Source organism: Glycine max, chromosome 11 (assembly GCF_000004515.6).
Source record: "Glycine max cultivar Williams 82 chromosome 11, Glycine_max_v4.0, whole genome shotgun sequence".
NCBI lineage: Eukaryota > Viridiplantae > Streptophyta > Magnoliopsida > Fabales > Fabaceae > Glycine > Glycine max.
The window spans coordinates 9,547,496-9,565,077 of record NC_038247.2 but is presented as its reverse complement, the minus strand read 5'-3'; the positions used below and the strand labels follow the sequence as shown (position 1 = coordinate 9,565,077).

At 32.3% G+C, this 17,582-nt stretch overlaps 2 protein-coding genes across 3 annotated transcripts; both read right to left on the bottom strand.

The window, feature by feature from the left end:
- Positions 1-782: 782 nt before the first annotated feature.
- Positions 783-7,519, bottom strand: LOC100776524 (calreticulin-3). The gene is made up of 14 exons (XM_003537880.5): positions 7,152-7,519; positions 6,934-7,041; positions 6,619-6,811; positions 5,904-6,162; positions 5,589-5,645; positions 4,850-4,897; positions 4,607-4,693; positions 4,468-4,525; positions 3,853-3,920; positions 3,457-3,552; positions 3,307-3,363; positions 3,113-3,196; positions 2,514-2,543; positions 783-1,072 (listed from the first exon to the last, which is right to left on the bottom strand). The coding sequence occupies exons 1-14, from the start codon at positions 7,252-7,254 to the stop codon at positions 1,061-1,063; spliced, it is 1,260 nt and encodes a 419-aa protein (XP_003537928.1). The 5' UTR covers positions 7,255-7,519; the 3' UTR covers positions 783-1,060.
- A 1,232-nt stretch (positions 7,520-8,751) lies between these two features.
- On the bottom strand, positions 8,752-14,422 carry LOC100775984 (uncharacterized). 2 transcript variants are annotated; one of them, XM_006590866.4, is made up of 5 exons: positions 13,639-13,852; positions 12,173-13,188; positions 11,638-11,946; positions 10,798-10,889; positions 8,752-9,872 (listed from the first exon to the last, which is right to left on the bottom strand). In XM_006590866.4, exons 2-5 carry the CDS (start codon positions 13,148-13,150, stop codon positions 9,023-9,025), a joined length of 2,229 nt encoding a protein of 742 aa, XP_006590929.1. In that variant the 5' UTR covers positions 13,151-13,188; positions 13,639-13,852; the 3' UTR covers positions 8,752-9,022. The 2 variants fall into 2 exon arrangements, with proteins under 2 accessions (XP_006590929.1, XP_040862642.1); XM_041006708.1 differs by having other exon boundaries at positions 12,173-14,422.
- Between the last annotated feature and the right edge of the window lie 3,160 nt (positions 14,423-17,582).

Below are 17,582 nucleotides of genomic sequence, written 5' to 3'. Positions count from 1 at the left end.
AAGACAATAATGGTGGGGATATTGATACTCTAATTTACCTATTCACACTCTCCATTAACAACTTCTAATTATCAACTTCATTACTACAACTATTTCTATATTTTTAATTTTTTGAATGAGTATCATAAAGACACAAATACCTAGTAACATTTAGGTAATTTGTTTAAAGTAATTGGAAATAAGATTGTGGACATTTTTCACGTGGAAGCGGGGGGAGTTGAGGTGGAGATTGGAATGAGGAGCATGTTGGTGAAGTGATGAATGATGATTGTGATACTACAACCATGTGATGCCGCCAATCGCCATATATATGCCGTATCCTCTATTTTTTCAGCACCAAATATCATTAGATTACATGATTTGCCAAAGTATTTTGACTCTTTCTTGTAGTTTGTAGATTCCGTCTCTCCCTAAAGCAGTTCTATTATTAGAAAATACTTTATTTTATACTTTATTACAAAATAATATTTAGTGACAATTTTAGATGTTTAATGGCAGTTTAAGGCCGCCACAACAAAATAAATTTTCAAAAAACAACCATCAATTTTCACATATGACAATCGATTGACTGCTACAAAAATCGATTAACAATGGATTTTCTTCTTATTTCACTTAAACAACTCCACTTGATTTTTTTTTTAATAAACACTCCACTTGTTTCTATTCACTCTTATTTCTTATTTCATTTTTATCTACCCTATTTCTTTTCTAATCTAAAATTTTTCTGTAACAGTAGGATGAAAGTGTAAAATATATGATAGAGACCATAGAGAATGCTAGTATTGTACCAAGAAAAATTTGTTTCTTTTCCCCCTTTTCGGTTACAGATAGAGAAAGTTTTAATTCCATCCTTGAATACAGTAGCAGTAGCAGACCAGCTGTCACATAATAATCGAAGAGAAATGAAGTTGAACATAATGACTGACGCTAATATTTCAGATGTTACAGTTCAGTACAGCTCGGCATGGTCAGTCCAATAGCAGCTTTGGTCCTACAATTCACAACTTCAAAGATGCATTTTATTGCTGCAATTACCTGCCACCTACTCTTAATGCACGCTTCAAAGTTCATCCTGAATGAGTCAAAGACAACGGAAATGCATATTTAATTTAATAAGAATGAAAACTGACCTTTACCGGAAGAAAATTGAAAGAAAATGAAATTCGATGGAATGCAAAGATCTTAGTACAATGCAACGAATCTAACAATCGCTCAAGAATTTCAGAAAGTTGAATTTTGTATCATAATATACTAATATCCTTATAACTTCCACACAAAATGTAAGATAAAATATCATATATTTATTAATAGCTGAATTCATAATTATTGATGAAGTAATTTCAACTCACAGTTAAGAATGTAGAGGATAAAAGGTGCGAATCCCATGAATTAAAGTACAAAATTTCTCTCCTTTGGAACAAACACAACCTAAGTGCATGTTTTTTCTTAAAATTGTTTCTTCCCCTTCAAAATACATTAATTCAAACATGCACTAACATGAAGTCATGCACTGAAGTGGATCATCGATTTTATCGAAAAAAAGGTACGTAGGATAAAGAGGAATGGTCTTGTTTAATGCTGTGTGTTACTTATAACATAACAAGAGACATTTTCACCAAAGAAATATGTTAACAATGCATTCATCAATACATTCACCAGCAAAAACTAACAAATTTTTATAAAAAACCAAAAACTAACAAATTAACATCTAACATTAGTACTTAAAAAAAACAGACAGTATATTCACTTAACACTTTTTTTTAATCTTCGAAAACAAACTTGTTTTTTTTACTAATAATAATTAATAAAAAAAAAACTCTCTTCAATTGATCGAAGTTTATTTAATTTTTTTAAATCTCACATTTTATTTAATAAACTTCTCTAATGATTTTATAGTTTTTAATAAATTATAACAAGCAATAAAGACTTAAAGAGTATGTTGGTAGCCCTCTTTACAAAGAAAATTATACTTCCCTATGGCAGGACCGCAAGGAACGGATTTGCAAATTATTCATATGCTCCTTTTATGCTTACGTCTCAGAAAAACTCAGGAATTTATTTCTAAATTAGCATAATTCAGTACGACAATAATTTTCTTATTATGAAGCTCGAGTACCATACCATTGTTTATTATCACTGCATATTTTGCCATTTTTTAAGGTGCTGAACAGATACAGACTTTACCAGATGCCCTTGTGCTCACAACTAGAAGGTATACATTATAAGTTTGAATAATGTTTTTATTTAGCTTTACTTTGTATGTGTGTATATGATGCAATGTCTTTCTTATTGTAAATATCTTGGTTGTATTTGAGTTGGATATGGAAAAAGGTTGATACCTAAATGGCAACGAGTTATGGGCAGTGTGGTCAAACCCAACTCAAGCAAACTAGCAACTTCAACCTCAGTAGCTCAAAGTTCACACATCATTACATGACCAACGAAAAGCAATAAAGAATTACGAGACATAATCACATAAATAAAAATTAAATAACAGAGAGTTTTAGACTTACATGGTAATCCTCCATATCATGGGGATCCGGCTGCAGAAAAAAGTCTTAAAATCAGATTTTTATATTCCATAAGCAATAAGTGATCATAAAACCATTTGAATTAAGGGCCAAACAAAGCTACATGGATTGGCCAGGAAATTGAAGAGAAAAGAAAGCACAAATAATGCTAGTTTGCAATGTTTAGCTTCCACCTTAGATGTCCCAAACTCATGTTCTAATGTTTCACCTTCTATTTTCAAACGTGAAGCCCACATAGATCCTAAATCTTACACCTCCACTATAATTTATTCACTGTTCTTTTTGCCTAGAAGGAATGCCCAAATGCCTTTTGAAGGAAAGAGTTTCCAAACCACAATGATGAAAGTAATCTCAAGTCAAAAAGCATCCTATATCATGTATTCTCTCCCCTCAAACACAAAGATGAGGAAAGAGGGATAACAAGAAGTCTTCCATATCAATTGTTCCCCACCCGCCCTATTATTAATTCCTACTGTGCAAAATAGAATAGATAAACCAAAACCTTTACTGCAAAGTTAACAAAGAAATGCATATAAACACCCCAAAACAATTTTTGGAGTGGAATCAGGATGAAAAATTACCCTTCGACGATGCCTCCTTTTTCCATATTTATGATCCCTCTCCTTCCTCCTTCTTTCACCCTCTTCTCTTGCTCTTCGTGCCTCCTTCATAATCATAACATTGAATGGTATTGGTATTATACGGAAGTACAAAACAAATATGATTATTAAGCATATTAAAATAGTGCTGAAGCATTTAGGCTTTGTACAATCACCTCGTCTTCCTGAGCCCTTCTTTCTTTTTCTGCTTCTTCAAAAGCTTCTTTTTCAGCCTGAGATTTTACACATAATGAGAATGCAGATACTATGATTCCTAGCGCCTACAAACTAAATAAAAGATACAAAGTCTGAAAGTAAACGCTCACCTCTCTGTTGCTAGCCATATATTCATCCACAACTTGCTTTGCATACTGTGGGTCATCACAAATTAAGATATTGTCGTAAACTGAACCTGCCTTCACCTAAAAATTCAAAATTTAACATTGTCACACTTAAATATTTGATAATAGCTAAATATTCAAGTACAGCTAGTTTTTGTAGGCAATTACTACCGAGGGCATGTTCGAGTAAACAATTTAATCACGCACTTATTCAATAATTTCTTATTAAATGAGAGCTTATTCAAGAGTTTAACTTTGAAATAAGCTAAGAGGAGCTTAGTGAAGGTCATAAGCCACTTTCATAAACTAAAATAAGCACTTCTAAATGCTCTTCCAATCAATAAAGAAGAAAAACATGTGTATGTATATATTGACACACACCTGCCACACTTCAATGCCCACATACTTTATTGGCTTGAGAACATACAGATCAGGATCATCCTCGAATTCTGCAGGAAACAGTAAAGGGAAAGAAAAAATCGTAATTAGAGATGACATTCATAACATTTCAGGAGAAAAACCAGAAAGCAAAGATCAGGCAATGTGATAGCTCAGAGATTATGACTAAACCAATTGCTGCCCATAAGTTCATGTTATGTCTAAAAGATTCCAAAACAAATTTACGTAACATTCTTGCAGAGGCTTATATATGCTCAAGTGAATGCAATGGAGGCTGTTGGATATTACTAAAGTAATCGATAGACTAGTAGCCAACTAGTGAAAACTTATCAGAATACCATTTTATAATTTTTGTTGTCTAATCAAATTTCCCTAGCCCACAAGAAGTGAGCAAACAACTACAGTCTAATTCCATATAACATTATAATGTCAGCAAATTTCATATTTGCAAGTTGCAATAGTTATAACTTCCAAGTTAACACAAACATAAATGACAAAGCCCAATAATATAAACTAGTTATTTCACTTGTGGTACCACCCAATTAATGCTTTGAAGCTTATCACTTTTTGATTCACCAGCATATAAAATAAATCTACCTGGGTTATCAATCCATGGAATCTTCCACTTTCCTTTGTAGTTGGGGTTCTTGATTTTCTGCAGTTCAACAATTTTCAACAATTAGAAAGCCTAAAAAATTAATGACTCCTCCAACTTTTAATGTGTGGCTTAAAGAACCTTGCATTTCCATGGTCCTTTGTACGCTGGATTAGGAATCTTTGGGGGCTTCCATAGTCCATCATCTTCGTCATCCCAGTCAACAGGCTACTCAAACAAATAATTAAACAAGAAGAAAAGAGGAAAAGAACATTCATAAGTTCATGCTAAATCAAGTCTACTGTAAATAATAGTGATCATACAATCCAAATACATATTTATTGGCATTTTTCAAATAAAAAAATATGAAGTAAAAAAATCAACCTTCTTGGCTTTTGGATCAGGAATTTCAGCTGGAATTGAATCATATCCCTGCAATTAAAAAAAGAAGTAAAAAGAAGCACGTGAAAATATAGCTAAAAATCACTATGTTGTTATTTGTTGCCAATAACCTTTCTAGCAGAGGTTGGCTATTAAAATTTACTTGGAAAAAGAATTGTCAAATTGGTGTTCTATCCTTATTAAAATCTACTTTCTGTTTATTTACCCCTTCAAATAAATAATCTACTTGTAACAGTTGACTGAGGCAAAGATAAGCAGTATCTGCAAAAGTTTGTTTCCATTTATAATGCTTTATGAGACTTAAAAAAAGTAATTCTAACCATGCCTATGTTTTGAATGATTTTTGTTGTTGTCAAAAAATGGAAACCTCTTCCATACAAAAAAAAAAAAAATTGTTAATAGTCCAGCTAGTTGTAGCATACAGTGTTCTAACTTGCACTGTGGTTGTGGTTGCAGAGCCAGAGACCATGAAACCTAGTCCCATTTGCAGTTACAAACCGCAACTTACAACACCGATAGCAGATATTATCTATTGTTCATGTGCACATTAAACTTAAAGTGAAATGGAAGAGTCATACCATTGTAGAAATTCCTAAAGGTGATCAATAAGGTTTTTCATGTAAATGCAAATACTAAAAATGTAAATGTGAAGGTGTTTGACAAACTTGATGAAAATTACAAGTTACCAGCAGAGGATTAGGGTGAAGAGGGGGGAAAATACCTCTGGTTTGACATCATTAGGGTCTTCAATGTACTCTCTATCATCCCAGTCTGACGGCTGCAATAGGAAAAAAAAAATCAGTCTTTCAGATGAAAGGTAAACAGAAAGAACCAAAATGTTTCCTATCTCAATTAAAGAATCCCTTAGAATGTTTGTTTAAGTTGTTTTTTAATGTATGACCCTTGAGACCCCCACAAAGCATGACTATAATATTGCAGCGCATAATCTTAACATGGCAATTACAAATTTTTATCATTCAAATAAGGCAAGACAGAAAAGCAGGCCAACACTCCAACTCTAGTCCCAAAGTTGTACCTTTTTTGCTTTGACATCCTTGATTTTCCTTGGAGGAAGGATGTCCCAATCCATGTACATGCTTCCAGAATCTCTTTCCCGATTATCAACAAGGATACTATAAGAGGCATCAGGCCTTAGAATAAATGTATAGAAATGAGTCAACTTATCCGTTTCACATTGCAGATCTTTTCTAATCGGGTAATTCTGCCCCTGGTATGATAGTATAAGATGGAGCTTCTTTGTCTGTGAACCACATAAGTCTGGTCCAAACATCAAACTGCATCAAGCAAGACCAACCAGTTCACTCTACTCAGCACAGTGACAGACTAATTAAGAAACGTTAACCAGCATTTAGATGTATAAAAATAGTAAGTGCATGCAGGAGTTAGACCTTGTTTGGATAAACTTCTTCATAAGCACTTACAGAAAAAGAAAATAAGAAAGTAACATGAATTGAACTTCTCACATAAGCTAAAATAAACTTATGCACATTCTATTCTGGTAACTAAAATTATTGAAATTCATGAAACAATGTGAGTCCCACTCTATATAACAAGTCTCATTCATAATTTAACGGGTTTTGATAAATTATAAAAGTGTGCTTCTAACATTTCTCGATATGATATACTTGATTTCTATATATGCTCATCTTCCATTTTTAACCAAGTTAGCAAATATCCTCTAAATCATAGTGAAACAAGGAAAATGCACATGACATGGGAAATTGACAGACCTGTAAGGAGTATCACCACCAAACTTCTTCTGATTGACATAACCAGAAAGAAGCTTGATGTAACCGCCACCGCATTCAATGTCCTGCTCAAACCTAATAGAATACTGCACCACCAGGGTTCTGTCCTTGTTACTAAGCTCCGGTATCTTTGCAGATATGGCGAAATGCTTGGCGTCATTATATGTCTGAAGACCTGCAAGAAAAAAGAAGTTGTTGCATCATCATAATAATTAACAACAATTCATTCCCAAGTTTAAGTTTTGATTAATGAATGAATTTGAGTGAGATAACTATTTAATAATGTGAATGAAATACCTTTGTCATCAGGATCCCCAGACCATTTCCCTGCTGTGTGCTTGAAGGTACCCGCTTTTCCCTCGCTCCTTTTCCAATCGGATAGCACCCAACGGCTCTTCCATCCATCTTAAATAATTAATTTGATAAAGTGTTACTTGATAGTGGTTTTGAGGTGCAAAATACAAATGATTCTGAGGAATGAATGAATCTAAGGTGAAGTGGAGAATGAGGATTACCTTCGAATCTCTCTTGGAAGAAAATCTCAGCGAGACAAGAGTGGAAAGTTAGAAGGAAAAGCAAGAGCTTGAAGAAATGACTAATGTTGTTACCATTGGCCATTTCATTCCTCAGTGGCAACGAAACTTAGCTTCAGATTTCAGCTTAGAGAGTTGAGTTGAAATGTTGAGACAAGCGAATTTTAAAATAGCGAACGGTGGAGGAGTCGTACTTTCTAGAACACTTCCAGGAGCATTAAAGTATTTAATATTTATTGCAGAACTATGGATATTTATCTTCTCACTCAGAATATTAATCATCAAGACATTTTTCTTCTTCTTCCTGTTATTGTTATAAAGTTGTTATCATTAAAAACACTCACAAATCTTTCGGAGACCATCAACGTAAATAAGAGTATTTTCTTTTTAACACCATTTATTTTATAATCAATACTCAAGGGTCAATGTTTTTTTTTTATGAAGTTGCAAGTTTTTTTTTTTTTTTTATCAGGAAGGGCCAATGTGTTTAGTAATTCTATATCTTTTTTCTTAATTACTCTATATCTATATGTCAAAAAAAATTATAAGAATAAAATAAAAATACGATAATATGTTTTTATCAACAAAAAGATGATAAGTTTATGAGTAACTAAAAAATACAGGAGTAATATTTAACAAATATTATCTTTACCCATATTTTTTATATAAAATTAATATATATATATATATATATATATATATATATATATATATATATATATATATAATAAAATATATTGAGTCCTTTTTTTAGAAACTATAAATATCTTCAACTAGAAACATTTTTTGCTGTTATGTGGCAGTACATCATCATATTTAACCAGTAAAAGTATGTCTCTTCATAAAATTATCATACCGAATATACTCTAATGGAGTGGGGAGGGGATCTAAGTAATAAAGCTAGGAAAACATGCCATGTGAGCATATTACACTTGTGTAGATTCTGAAGCCGTGAAGCAATAATTAATCTAGCCAGTTTTACCTTTTAGATAAGAAAAAGATTTGCCTTTATATAAAGTTTTTCTTTTTTTGAGGGATAGCCTTTATATAAAGTTAAGAATGATCACAAATTTCAGCTAGAATTTATAAGAAGATTATATACAGTCTAAAGTTGTCCTGAAATTAAGTTTAAGTCCGAACTTTGTAAGAGAAAGGCCAACTAAGTGAACCAACCTTATTTAAGGAAAAGAAAGAAAATTATAATAAGATAAAATCTTTTTTGAGAAAAAAATATTTAATTGCTCTTAATAAATTAATATCATTTATCAAATAATTAATATTTTTTAATTTTTAAAATATTATTAATAAGTAAAATCTTTTTAGATTAAAGAGTACTCTATTCATCTTAGGGTTGGACCCGTGACGTTTGAATTGCTAACAATTCTACATCCATGTGGTTAATATGCATTAACTTAGCCATAAATGTTGCTTCTTGTTCTGCTTAAGTCCAGAATATTGGTATTTATAGGTTTTTCTTTCTATTATACATTTTTAGTACTGAAGTTATATCACTGAGTTTCATGGCTTGATGACCATATGCTAGTTATTTGAAGGAAATCACAAAGAGAAAGAAGCATAATCATGCAAAGATCACTTCTGCTTATATTTGTCCACTGTTCCAATTACTGTATAACTAAGTAAAAGGAAAAGAAAATCCTCACAAATCACATAGGCTACTTCCTCAGATAAATAATTGTCACTCCATATTCTATACCTCAAAACACATGCAGGGTTTATATACAAAAAAAAATGAGTGGAAGAAGAGAAATTCTTTTGAACAAGTTTTGGTGACTAAATTTCCTCCCATGCCACCATAAATAATGCATCCTTAAGCTAAGCTATGTACTTATTCATCACTTTTTGGCTTTGGTCTCTGTTGTTTGGATCTTAGGTGATGATTGTGATCCACCAGTGAGTGCGGCGGCGGCAGATTCAACATGTGTAAGAAGATACTCATATATCTTCTTCCTCAGCCTGTCAATTGTCTCTGCTGGTATCTGGCAGGGTTCTCCTTCATTCTTGCTTGATCCTATCTCATCAAGCCAATCATTCACATTTTTCAGTTGAGTGAGCATACCTGCTATTTCGCCATTGTTTGACAAGCTAGTGTCACCATCAGTGTCCAAGAATCTCTCAACAAACACCAAAAACCAATCTCGGGACCGCAGTTGCAGCAAGTCAGCCAAATCAACCACCTCATCAAGGCCATTTCCTCTAACCCACTCCGGTGGTGGTTGGACTAGTTGCTTGTGTCCATTTGCTAGCATATCACCTGTTTTGCGAGGAGTTTTGGAATTAGCCGTCTGACGGGGTTTTCCGTGAGATTTTGATGAATCTTCACTTGAATTTTCTATGACTAGCATTGGTTTACTTCCCAGGATATTCTTTTGGTTTTGAGAATTGGTTGAAACTGGAAGCTTGGATGATAGAGGTTTGCGGTTATAAACAGAAAAGGGTGATAGATTGGTGGATAAAGCAGCCTGGACCCAAGAATTTGCGCACTTTTGTCTATCTGATTTAAGTTTTAGTTCCTCTTCTGTTATGCTTCTTTCATTATCTGGAGAAGAATCATCTGGAATGGATTTAGATAGCGAGTCAGCAATCATCCGCGCACTATTTAGGCTAGCATGAAGAGTTAGGAACTGCTCTACTGCAGGCTGTGGGTTTTGTTCCTTAGCAGAATTACTTAGCTCTGCATATACACTGCCAAAAACATCACAAAATAAGAGTCAGAAACAATCTGGTATGCTGTATTGCAGGAGGGTGACACAATATAATGCCTACCATCCCATAGAAGAATTGTGGAAGAAGTGGATGAAAAACATAGTATATGGTTAAACCCCAATCTGTCTGTATGATTGATTAACTAGTTAACTAGATTACATAAAAGGATTGTATTACAATATTTTTCAACAGGCATGTGAATGTGTACATCAAAATGACCTTAAAAAATTAGCAGTTGAACACTGACTGCATTCATACACATTGTTCTTCACTTTTATCCAAATCTTTCCAACAAATATCGAAAAAGTCTCCACCATGACTACAAATGCCAAGAGTCATACTTGTCAAAACACACGACAGACCTTAGGTAGGCTTGGACCCTAAATTGACCCCCTAGCCCCTACAACCCACCCTTTTTCTGCCTTAGATATTACTAGTACTAAATTATTAGTATCTTCAATAGATTTAGAAATAAATATTCAAATCAGTATCAAGAAGCACACAAGGGATGATTAGCATAAAATTGGTAAACATTATATTTGTATGACTCAAAATGTAACTCCATATAAGACAAATTGACAAAGAAAATCCATATGTAGCATTGCTATTACTTCATTGGTATATCAGATGTCTGTATAGGAAATCAATATTGGACATAGTTAATCAGAAAGTATCAACGTTACTTCATTGGTATCAGTATAAATAACTTAGTGTTTGCATATCCTCTAGAGGTGCCAAAACATACCTATACCAGTAATATATATCTTGGTTTAAAATCTAAATTCCAACTTCCTGACATGAGCAGTCCAAAATCTCAACCATGTTGAGAAACACTAAAGATGGGAAGTACTGATCTGACATTGAGAAGTCCATAGTAAAGTTGTTCATATGAATACATTCATACCTTAGACATTGCAGCAAACTCTCAGCAGCGGCAGCCTCTTGTATAGCCTCAGTTGCTGCCATCTGTGCGGCATCTCTTTGCTTCATCACTTCCTGTGAACATAAAATAGTAATGAAACATTGCAGTCACATAAATTCTTGTCCAAACAGCTGGTTCTATGAGTAAGATAATTTAATAAATAATACATCCAGCGGGTAAGGACATGGTATGGGAACATGGCCAGAAAACATTTTATAATGGCAGACTCAGAAAACCAAAGAATAAACCAATCGTATATATATGATCTGGCAATATACTAGTTGGCTGTTGCATACTTATTATATATGTATTTATGTTGTCATAACAATAACTTTAATAAAACTTGTTTATTTAACATTACAAAGAAGCATCTGGGTGAATTTATCCCATTAGCATTACCCTCTCCATCATGACCTTAATTGAAAGTTGAGGACATGCCAATAGACAAAATGAGAACAAGTACAAAAAATTATGCTCTGAACAATTCCTCATTATATAGCCAAATTCAAAAACATAAAGGCAACCTAGTGTATAAGGCTCCCATCTAATGGGTCTCGGGGGAGGGGGAGGGTAGATGTACACAGCCTTATCCGTGCATAAAAGGAGGTTGTTTCCGAGAGTTAAACCCATTACTTTTAGTTTCAGGTCATAAGGCAGCAACCTCACTGTTATGCCAAGGCTCGCCCTCAACTAAATTTGAAAACATGTCAATAAAGATTACAAGATTGCATATAACTATCTTCAGCATTCAGCATATATACTTGACAACAAAGAGTCAAAAAAGCTAAAACTGTAAAAGAAAAAGTGTTTTACGGGATTTACCCTCCCAAGCTTTGCAATAGATGATGGGAGTGAAGCCCATTGAACACTTGCATCTGTCACTTTTCTACTACTTGGAGAAACTTTGACCAAGTTTTCAGGGAATCCATTGTTAGAAGCTTCTGACGATCTCTTTCCAACGGAAACTCTTTGCTTACTTGGTTTTTCTTGTTCCTCCATAGTTCCATTGGCAATAACTCTCTTTATAGATGATTGATTCTCGTGGTCTTCCTTGAAGGACTTTGTCTGTGGTTGCATCTTGCTCTCTTCTTTAGAGGGAAACTTTTCACTTGAAGTACTTCTCCTAGGAGTCTGCAATGCCATAAAGTGAAAGTAAGAACATAACTTTTTTTTTTGGTGAGTTAAGAACATAACTGTTTGATTGGCCCAAAAGATAAAGGTAATAAAATACAGATATCTCAGAGTGGCTAACTAGTTAGCCTAATTTATTTTAAGGAATGCTTCATATTAAATACAGCAAATATTGTAGCTTGACATCAGGAGTTGTTCAAAAATGCAAATTGTGAATAACACTTACTGAGCTGCGAACCTCTGGCTTAGGATCACACTTGGCAGCCCTTAATTTGGATGTATCTTTCTTCTTGATTTCCATATTCCCTTCCCAGCTCTTACGCAGCGCCTTAGCCCCAAGCTCAATTCCCTGAACCAAATTTCTGATCGGATTTCCCACGGAAATTCTCTTCCCGGTAGGACTGGCTCCACGGACGCCCTTTCCTATCTCCACCACTCCCACCTTAGCAGTTAGCCTGTCCACTCCCTTGATATTTGCCTGCTGCTTGACTCCATTGGCGAATTTCTCAAAAGAAGTAGGCAAGGAATAGCAGCTAGTGGGGGAAGAGGGAATGGTCCTTGAATTCAATGACTTCAATCTCGCCAACGGTTCCTTCTTCACATCAACAACATTGGCTGCTGCTGCTTTTGTTGTCTGAGATTTACTCTTAGCAAAAAGCATTGCTTTCTTGTCTAATTGATCTTCATTATTCAATCTTACTTTCTCCTTCTTCTCCTTCTCCCCAACATGGTGATTGCTCAACACTTTCCTCGGAGACTTAGACCTCTCTAAGTCCAAGGGACCAGAACAAGCACTTTTCTTGCTAGCCTTACCATTACTAAGGAACCCAAGTGAGTGAGTTGTTGCAACAATGTCCTCAGGGGTTCCAACACAAGGGTGTCTCCCAGGAACAGGCCTAACCCCATGAAGAATAGGAACCGGTGAAGCTGCCTCCAAACGATCGACGAAAACAAACTGCCCCAATTGAATCTTGTCACTGAGGATGAGATCATCATGTTCATCAGGGAGAGAGACATAGGTGGCATGCAAGGAATCAGAAACCTTGAGATAAAAGCCTTGATTTGGGAACAACTCACCCCCTGCAAGTGCTGGAACAATGCTCACAACTTGTAAAAGAGAGGACCTATGCTCACCAGCTACTTTCACATCTGTGTTCATGTGCTGCATAAGTTTGAGAAGCACCCCAGGAACAAGATTTGCCATCTTTTGTTGTTTTGGCAGCTCCAATATGCATCACTCTCCTGATACCCAAATTTAAAGAGAGACAAAAAAAAAAAAAGGAAGCGTTTTCAGCCTTTCCCTCAAGTCTCAGATGAACAATGGAAAATGTAGACGTTTTCTAAGCAAACTTGCAACTGATGATGGAATGGAATGCTAAATCTGAACTGAAACAATAAATTTGTGGCCTTTTGGGGATTCAACAACAGCAGCAGAAAGGGAAATTTTGCAACAAGGTCTTAATAATAGACTATGAATACATTGAAAAATATATCAGATATTGAAAAAGGAAGAAAGGAAAAAAGCCTTAGTTTTGGTAGCTATTTTTAATACTAGAAAAGAACAGTGAACAACAAATAAGACAGCAATAAGCTATCAAAAAGAATTCCCCAACCAGTGGATGAAGAGATTTTCTATTCTCGTTTGTATCATTGGGTGGTACAGCTAGGACATGAGAAGGAGAATGCACCCACCTTCCTAGAAACACAAGCTAGACTGTTACAATCAGAGAGCCACTGACAATAATGTGAAGTCCAGAAAATGAAGAATTATTTCCCCTTTGGAAATATGGTTTGGAATTAGAGTCTTGTACACTTCATAATAATACTAATAACAATAACAGTTCTGTTTGTCTACAGCACTATACCACTTATCAAAATCACAAATTCTAAAAGAGACACATAGACACAATTAATGTCTAAAATATAAAATAGGGAAACATTAGATACACACAAATAGAGAAATTTTAAATAAATAAAATATATGTAATATATAACAAAATATTTAAATGGATGGCATATTTATTTTTTTAAACTAATTTTTTTTATGTTTTTTCAAGTATATTACTTATATAAAAGTTTTACTTATGTTTTTTGAATTAAACATCTAATAACAACTGGGACAAGTTTCCGAATGTGTTGGTGTGAAAAACATATCCAACACAATCACATTTTGAACAAAAGAGGTGCACGTAGATCTACTCCAAGAATTAAATTTTAGAAGCCATAAAAACACAATTCTTTTGTGGAAGCTACCTTTATGGGCACTGTGTCATGTTGGACAATGAGATGGGATTTAGATAAAAGCTTTTAAGGAAAATAGGTAAGGGGGGCATAATTGGCAGCATGCTTATTGCATGATTGATATAAAAGAGCTGTCAGTGTCTGACAAATACATCTAAACACACATGCACATCAATTCATACAAAGAATGAGAAACCTGAACTTGACCCACACAGAGAAGAGGGGCACTTTGTGTAAATGAATCAAAAAGGGCAATAACATATTTAACAAATTCTGAGAGAGAGAGGGACAAAGGGAGAATCTGCAATTACTATATATTTTAATAATTTTATGTCGTTGTTAGTATTTTTTATTTATTTTGAATTATAAGGTGGAGACCTTTACATAGAAAGATTCCAATTTTATAAATCTAGATAGGGGTGAATGCAGGAAGGTGCATGTGCCGGGGTAACGCTGGTGTTAAGAACAAGGTAATGGTGTGTCGGCTACCTAAAAAAAACAAGAGTCACGTTGTAGTGGAACTAGTTCATTATTTATGCCATGACAACAACAAAATTGCATATATTGCTTCTTTTTTTTGTGTGGCTAATTGCATATGGTGCTGTTTCTTAGGTTTTCTTTTTGTTACATCTCTTTTTTTTTTTTTTTTTTTTATTTGCATAGTTCTATTTCATGGGTGGCATGGAACCGTAAAACAAACGAACGTCATATTTTTAATCAGGGATATTTTTTTGGTCTTATTAAACCTATAAGATGTGATAACATTAAGAGTCGACCCGGCAACCTAATAAATATCTAGATAAATAGAATGTAGAGGTATATAAAAGTAATTAAGGAAGAGAAGGCAATTACTAATGTTATGATTTGAAAATATTATTTTTTTATAGCAAACACTACTCAGTATTTATATTTTTTAGGATACTGATTAAGAATTTAAAGAAACGTATTAAAAAAATAACATAATTAATGTATTGTCATTATGATTTTAATACGTTTTAGCATAATTTTCACTCCCTCCGTCCTATAATTTTCTTCCTAGTTGTTTAACACAAACAAATAAAAATTAATAAATAGATGAAAGAGAATAATAATTTTACAAAATTAAATTTATCATTATTAATTTATTTTTAATTTTTGTTACACATATTATTAATATTATAAGAGATATAAGTAAAAATAATAATTAATATTACATTAAAAAATTAAAATAATAATTATTTTGAGATAATTTTTATCTTTTTATATAATGATTATTATGGGACGAAAGAAGTAATATTTTTTAGTATTATTTTTAACCAATATTTTAATTAAATTAGCGATCAAGATTATATTTTTAAATATAAAATGATAATTTTTTTGTAATTTATAACTCAAACTTTTTCTATCAATATTAAAAAAACAACCAGTGAAATGTGTTTCACGCATTATGTTTTAAATGTTTCTCACTTTAAAAATATATCTATGTACAATAATAATGAAACTCGATTTAAATTCTTAAAAAGAAAGCATATATTTGAAATAAAATATATTGTTAAAATTCTTAAATTTAATGTGACATGATTTACTTTATTAAAAGAGTTAAGCAACTCACCTTATTTGCATTCCAGCATTAGAGATACTCTAATTTAACAACAAAGAATGAAAAGAGAAAATACTTTCAAAGTTTGGTAAATAATTATTCTTTAAGAGTGTTTTTATTTTGAAGGAGAGAAATAAAAGACAAGAGAAATTGTGTGTTTTATTTTGTGAAATCTACATATCTTGCCCTCTATTTTAATACAAAAATTTCACTTCTCTAAACCAAATACATCCTAAAAATAAGTCTTGTATGTAAGAGAAGAACCTATATTATTTAGAGGTATCCACAGGCATAATCATTTGAGAATTCAAATTGACCAAATTTAACCAAAATAATTTGGATTGAATAATATTTGTATTTGAGTTAGACATAAACTAAACTAATCAATTCCTTTGACTGGTTGGGTCACGGATTTTAATATCTTAACTCGTGACCCATTCTTTCAATTTGTTCTTCTATTAATTTGTATGAAATTATTATTATTATAATATATGTTTTTAAATTTTAAAAAATTAATTACTAATTTAACTAAGAGGGAGTGAGATCGTATCCACTTTTCTCTCTTTTTTTTTTTACTCAATTCTCACAAATTATAATTTCACTCTCACAAAAATTAGGATTTAAACTATTTTAGATTTAATTGAAATTTCAGGTGTATTGTTCATTTGATTATTTGAGAATATTGAAAATTTCAAATTATGATGTAATAGTTTATTTTTATATTGTTAGATTTTATGAGTGTGATGCTTATTTATTATTTCAATTTTTAAATCATATTTAATATAGTGTGTTAGTTTATGTGATGACAATGGCATTAATGTGATTTATTTCTTGATCTTTTCTTCTATTATTTGATTACAAGTAACAATTATAAGTAATATATTTGATATTTCATTTAATAAAAATTTTAATTTATAAAAAATATATTTTAAAAATACCAAATAAATTTAAATATTTTAATTCGTTAACCTAACCTAACTCAATCCAACTCATTTATAAACAAGTTGATTAATGTTGATTTTTTTTTAAAAAAACAGATCTTTATCGATCCTTTTAAATTTAATTTGATTGGATAACGAATTTGATCACAATGACTCTCTTAACGCTAATATTATTTGCGCGGTTTACAAGTTGGGAAGTAAAAGGTTGGATAATTACATTTATAGTCAAAACTTACGTGTAATTTTTAGAACAAATAATAATAACAATAAAAAAGGCAAGTTTCGTCAACCACCCAGGACCAGGGCGAGTGAGATGATTTAACAATAAAAATACGTAATATATATATATATATATATATATATTTCTTTGTCAACGTTTACTACCATGTCAGGAATGTTAAGTGCTTGTTCGTTTGTCATTCAAAATTATTTTTATACAATGACAAATTTTAATAACATTCAATAGTTTACAATTGTATTTATCCAAAAAAAAAGTTTACAATTGTAAAAAATAATTTTATCAAAATTTAAAATAAGCAGACACTAAAATTAAGAAGAAACAACTAATTTGGAAATTTATTTTCAATATATGATCAACTTTTTCTTGCATCTTCTAATAAAATGAGAATGATATAAATGTTTGAATAGGAAATTTTGATTTTTTTTTTAAATTTTATTGCAACTTAATGTTTTGATAGATAATATTTTAACAGATTAATAGATGATTTAATTGATCTTGTAATAATCTTGAGGCGAAACTAAAAATTAAAAATTAAAATTTTGGGGGGAAGAATGCCATAAAACTATATATATTTTTTTAATTTTAAAAATAGAATAACTTAATTGACTTAAGAAAAAAAAAGTGAGAGACCTAC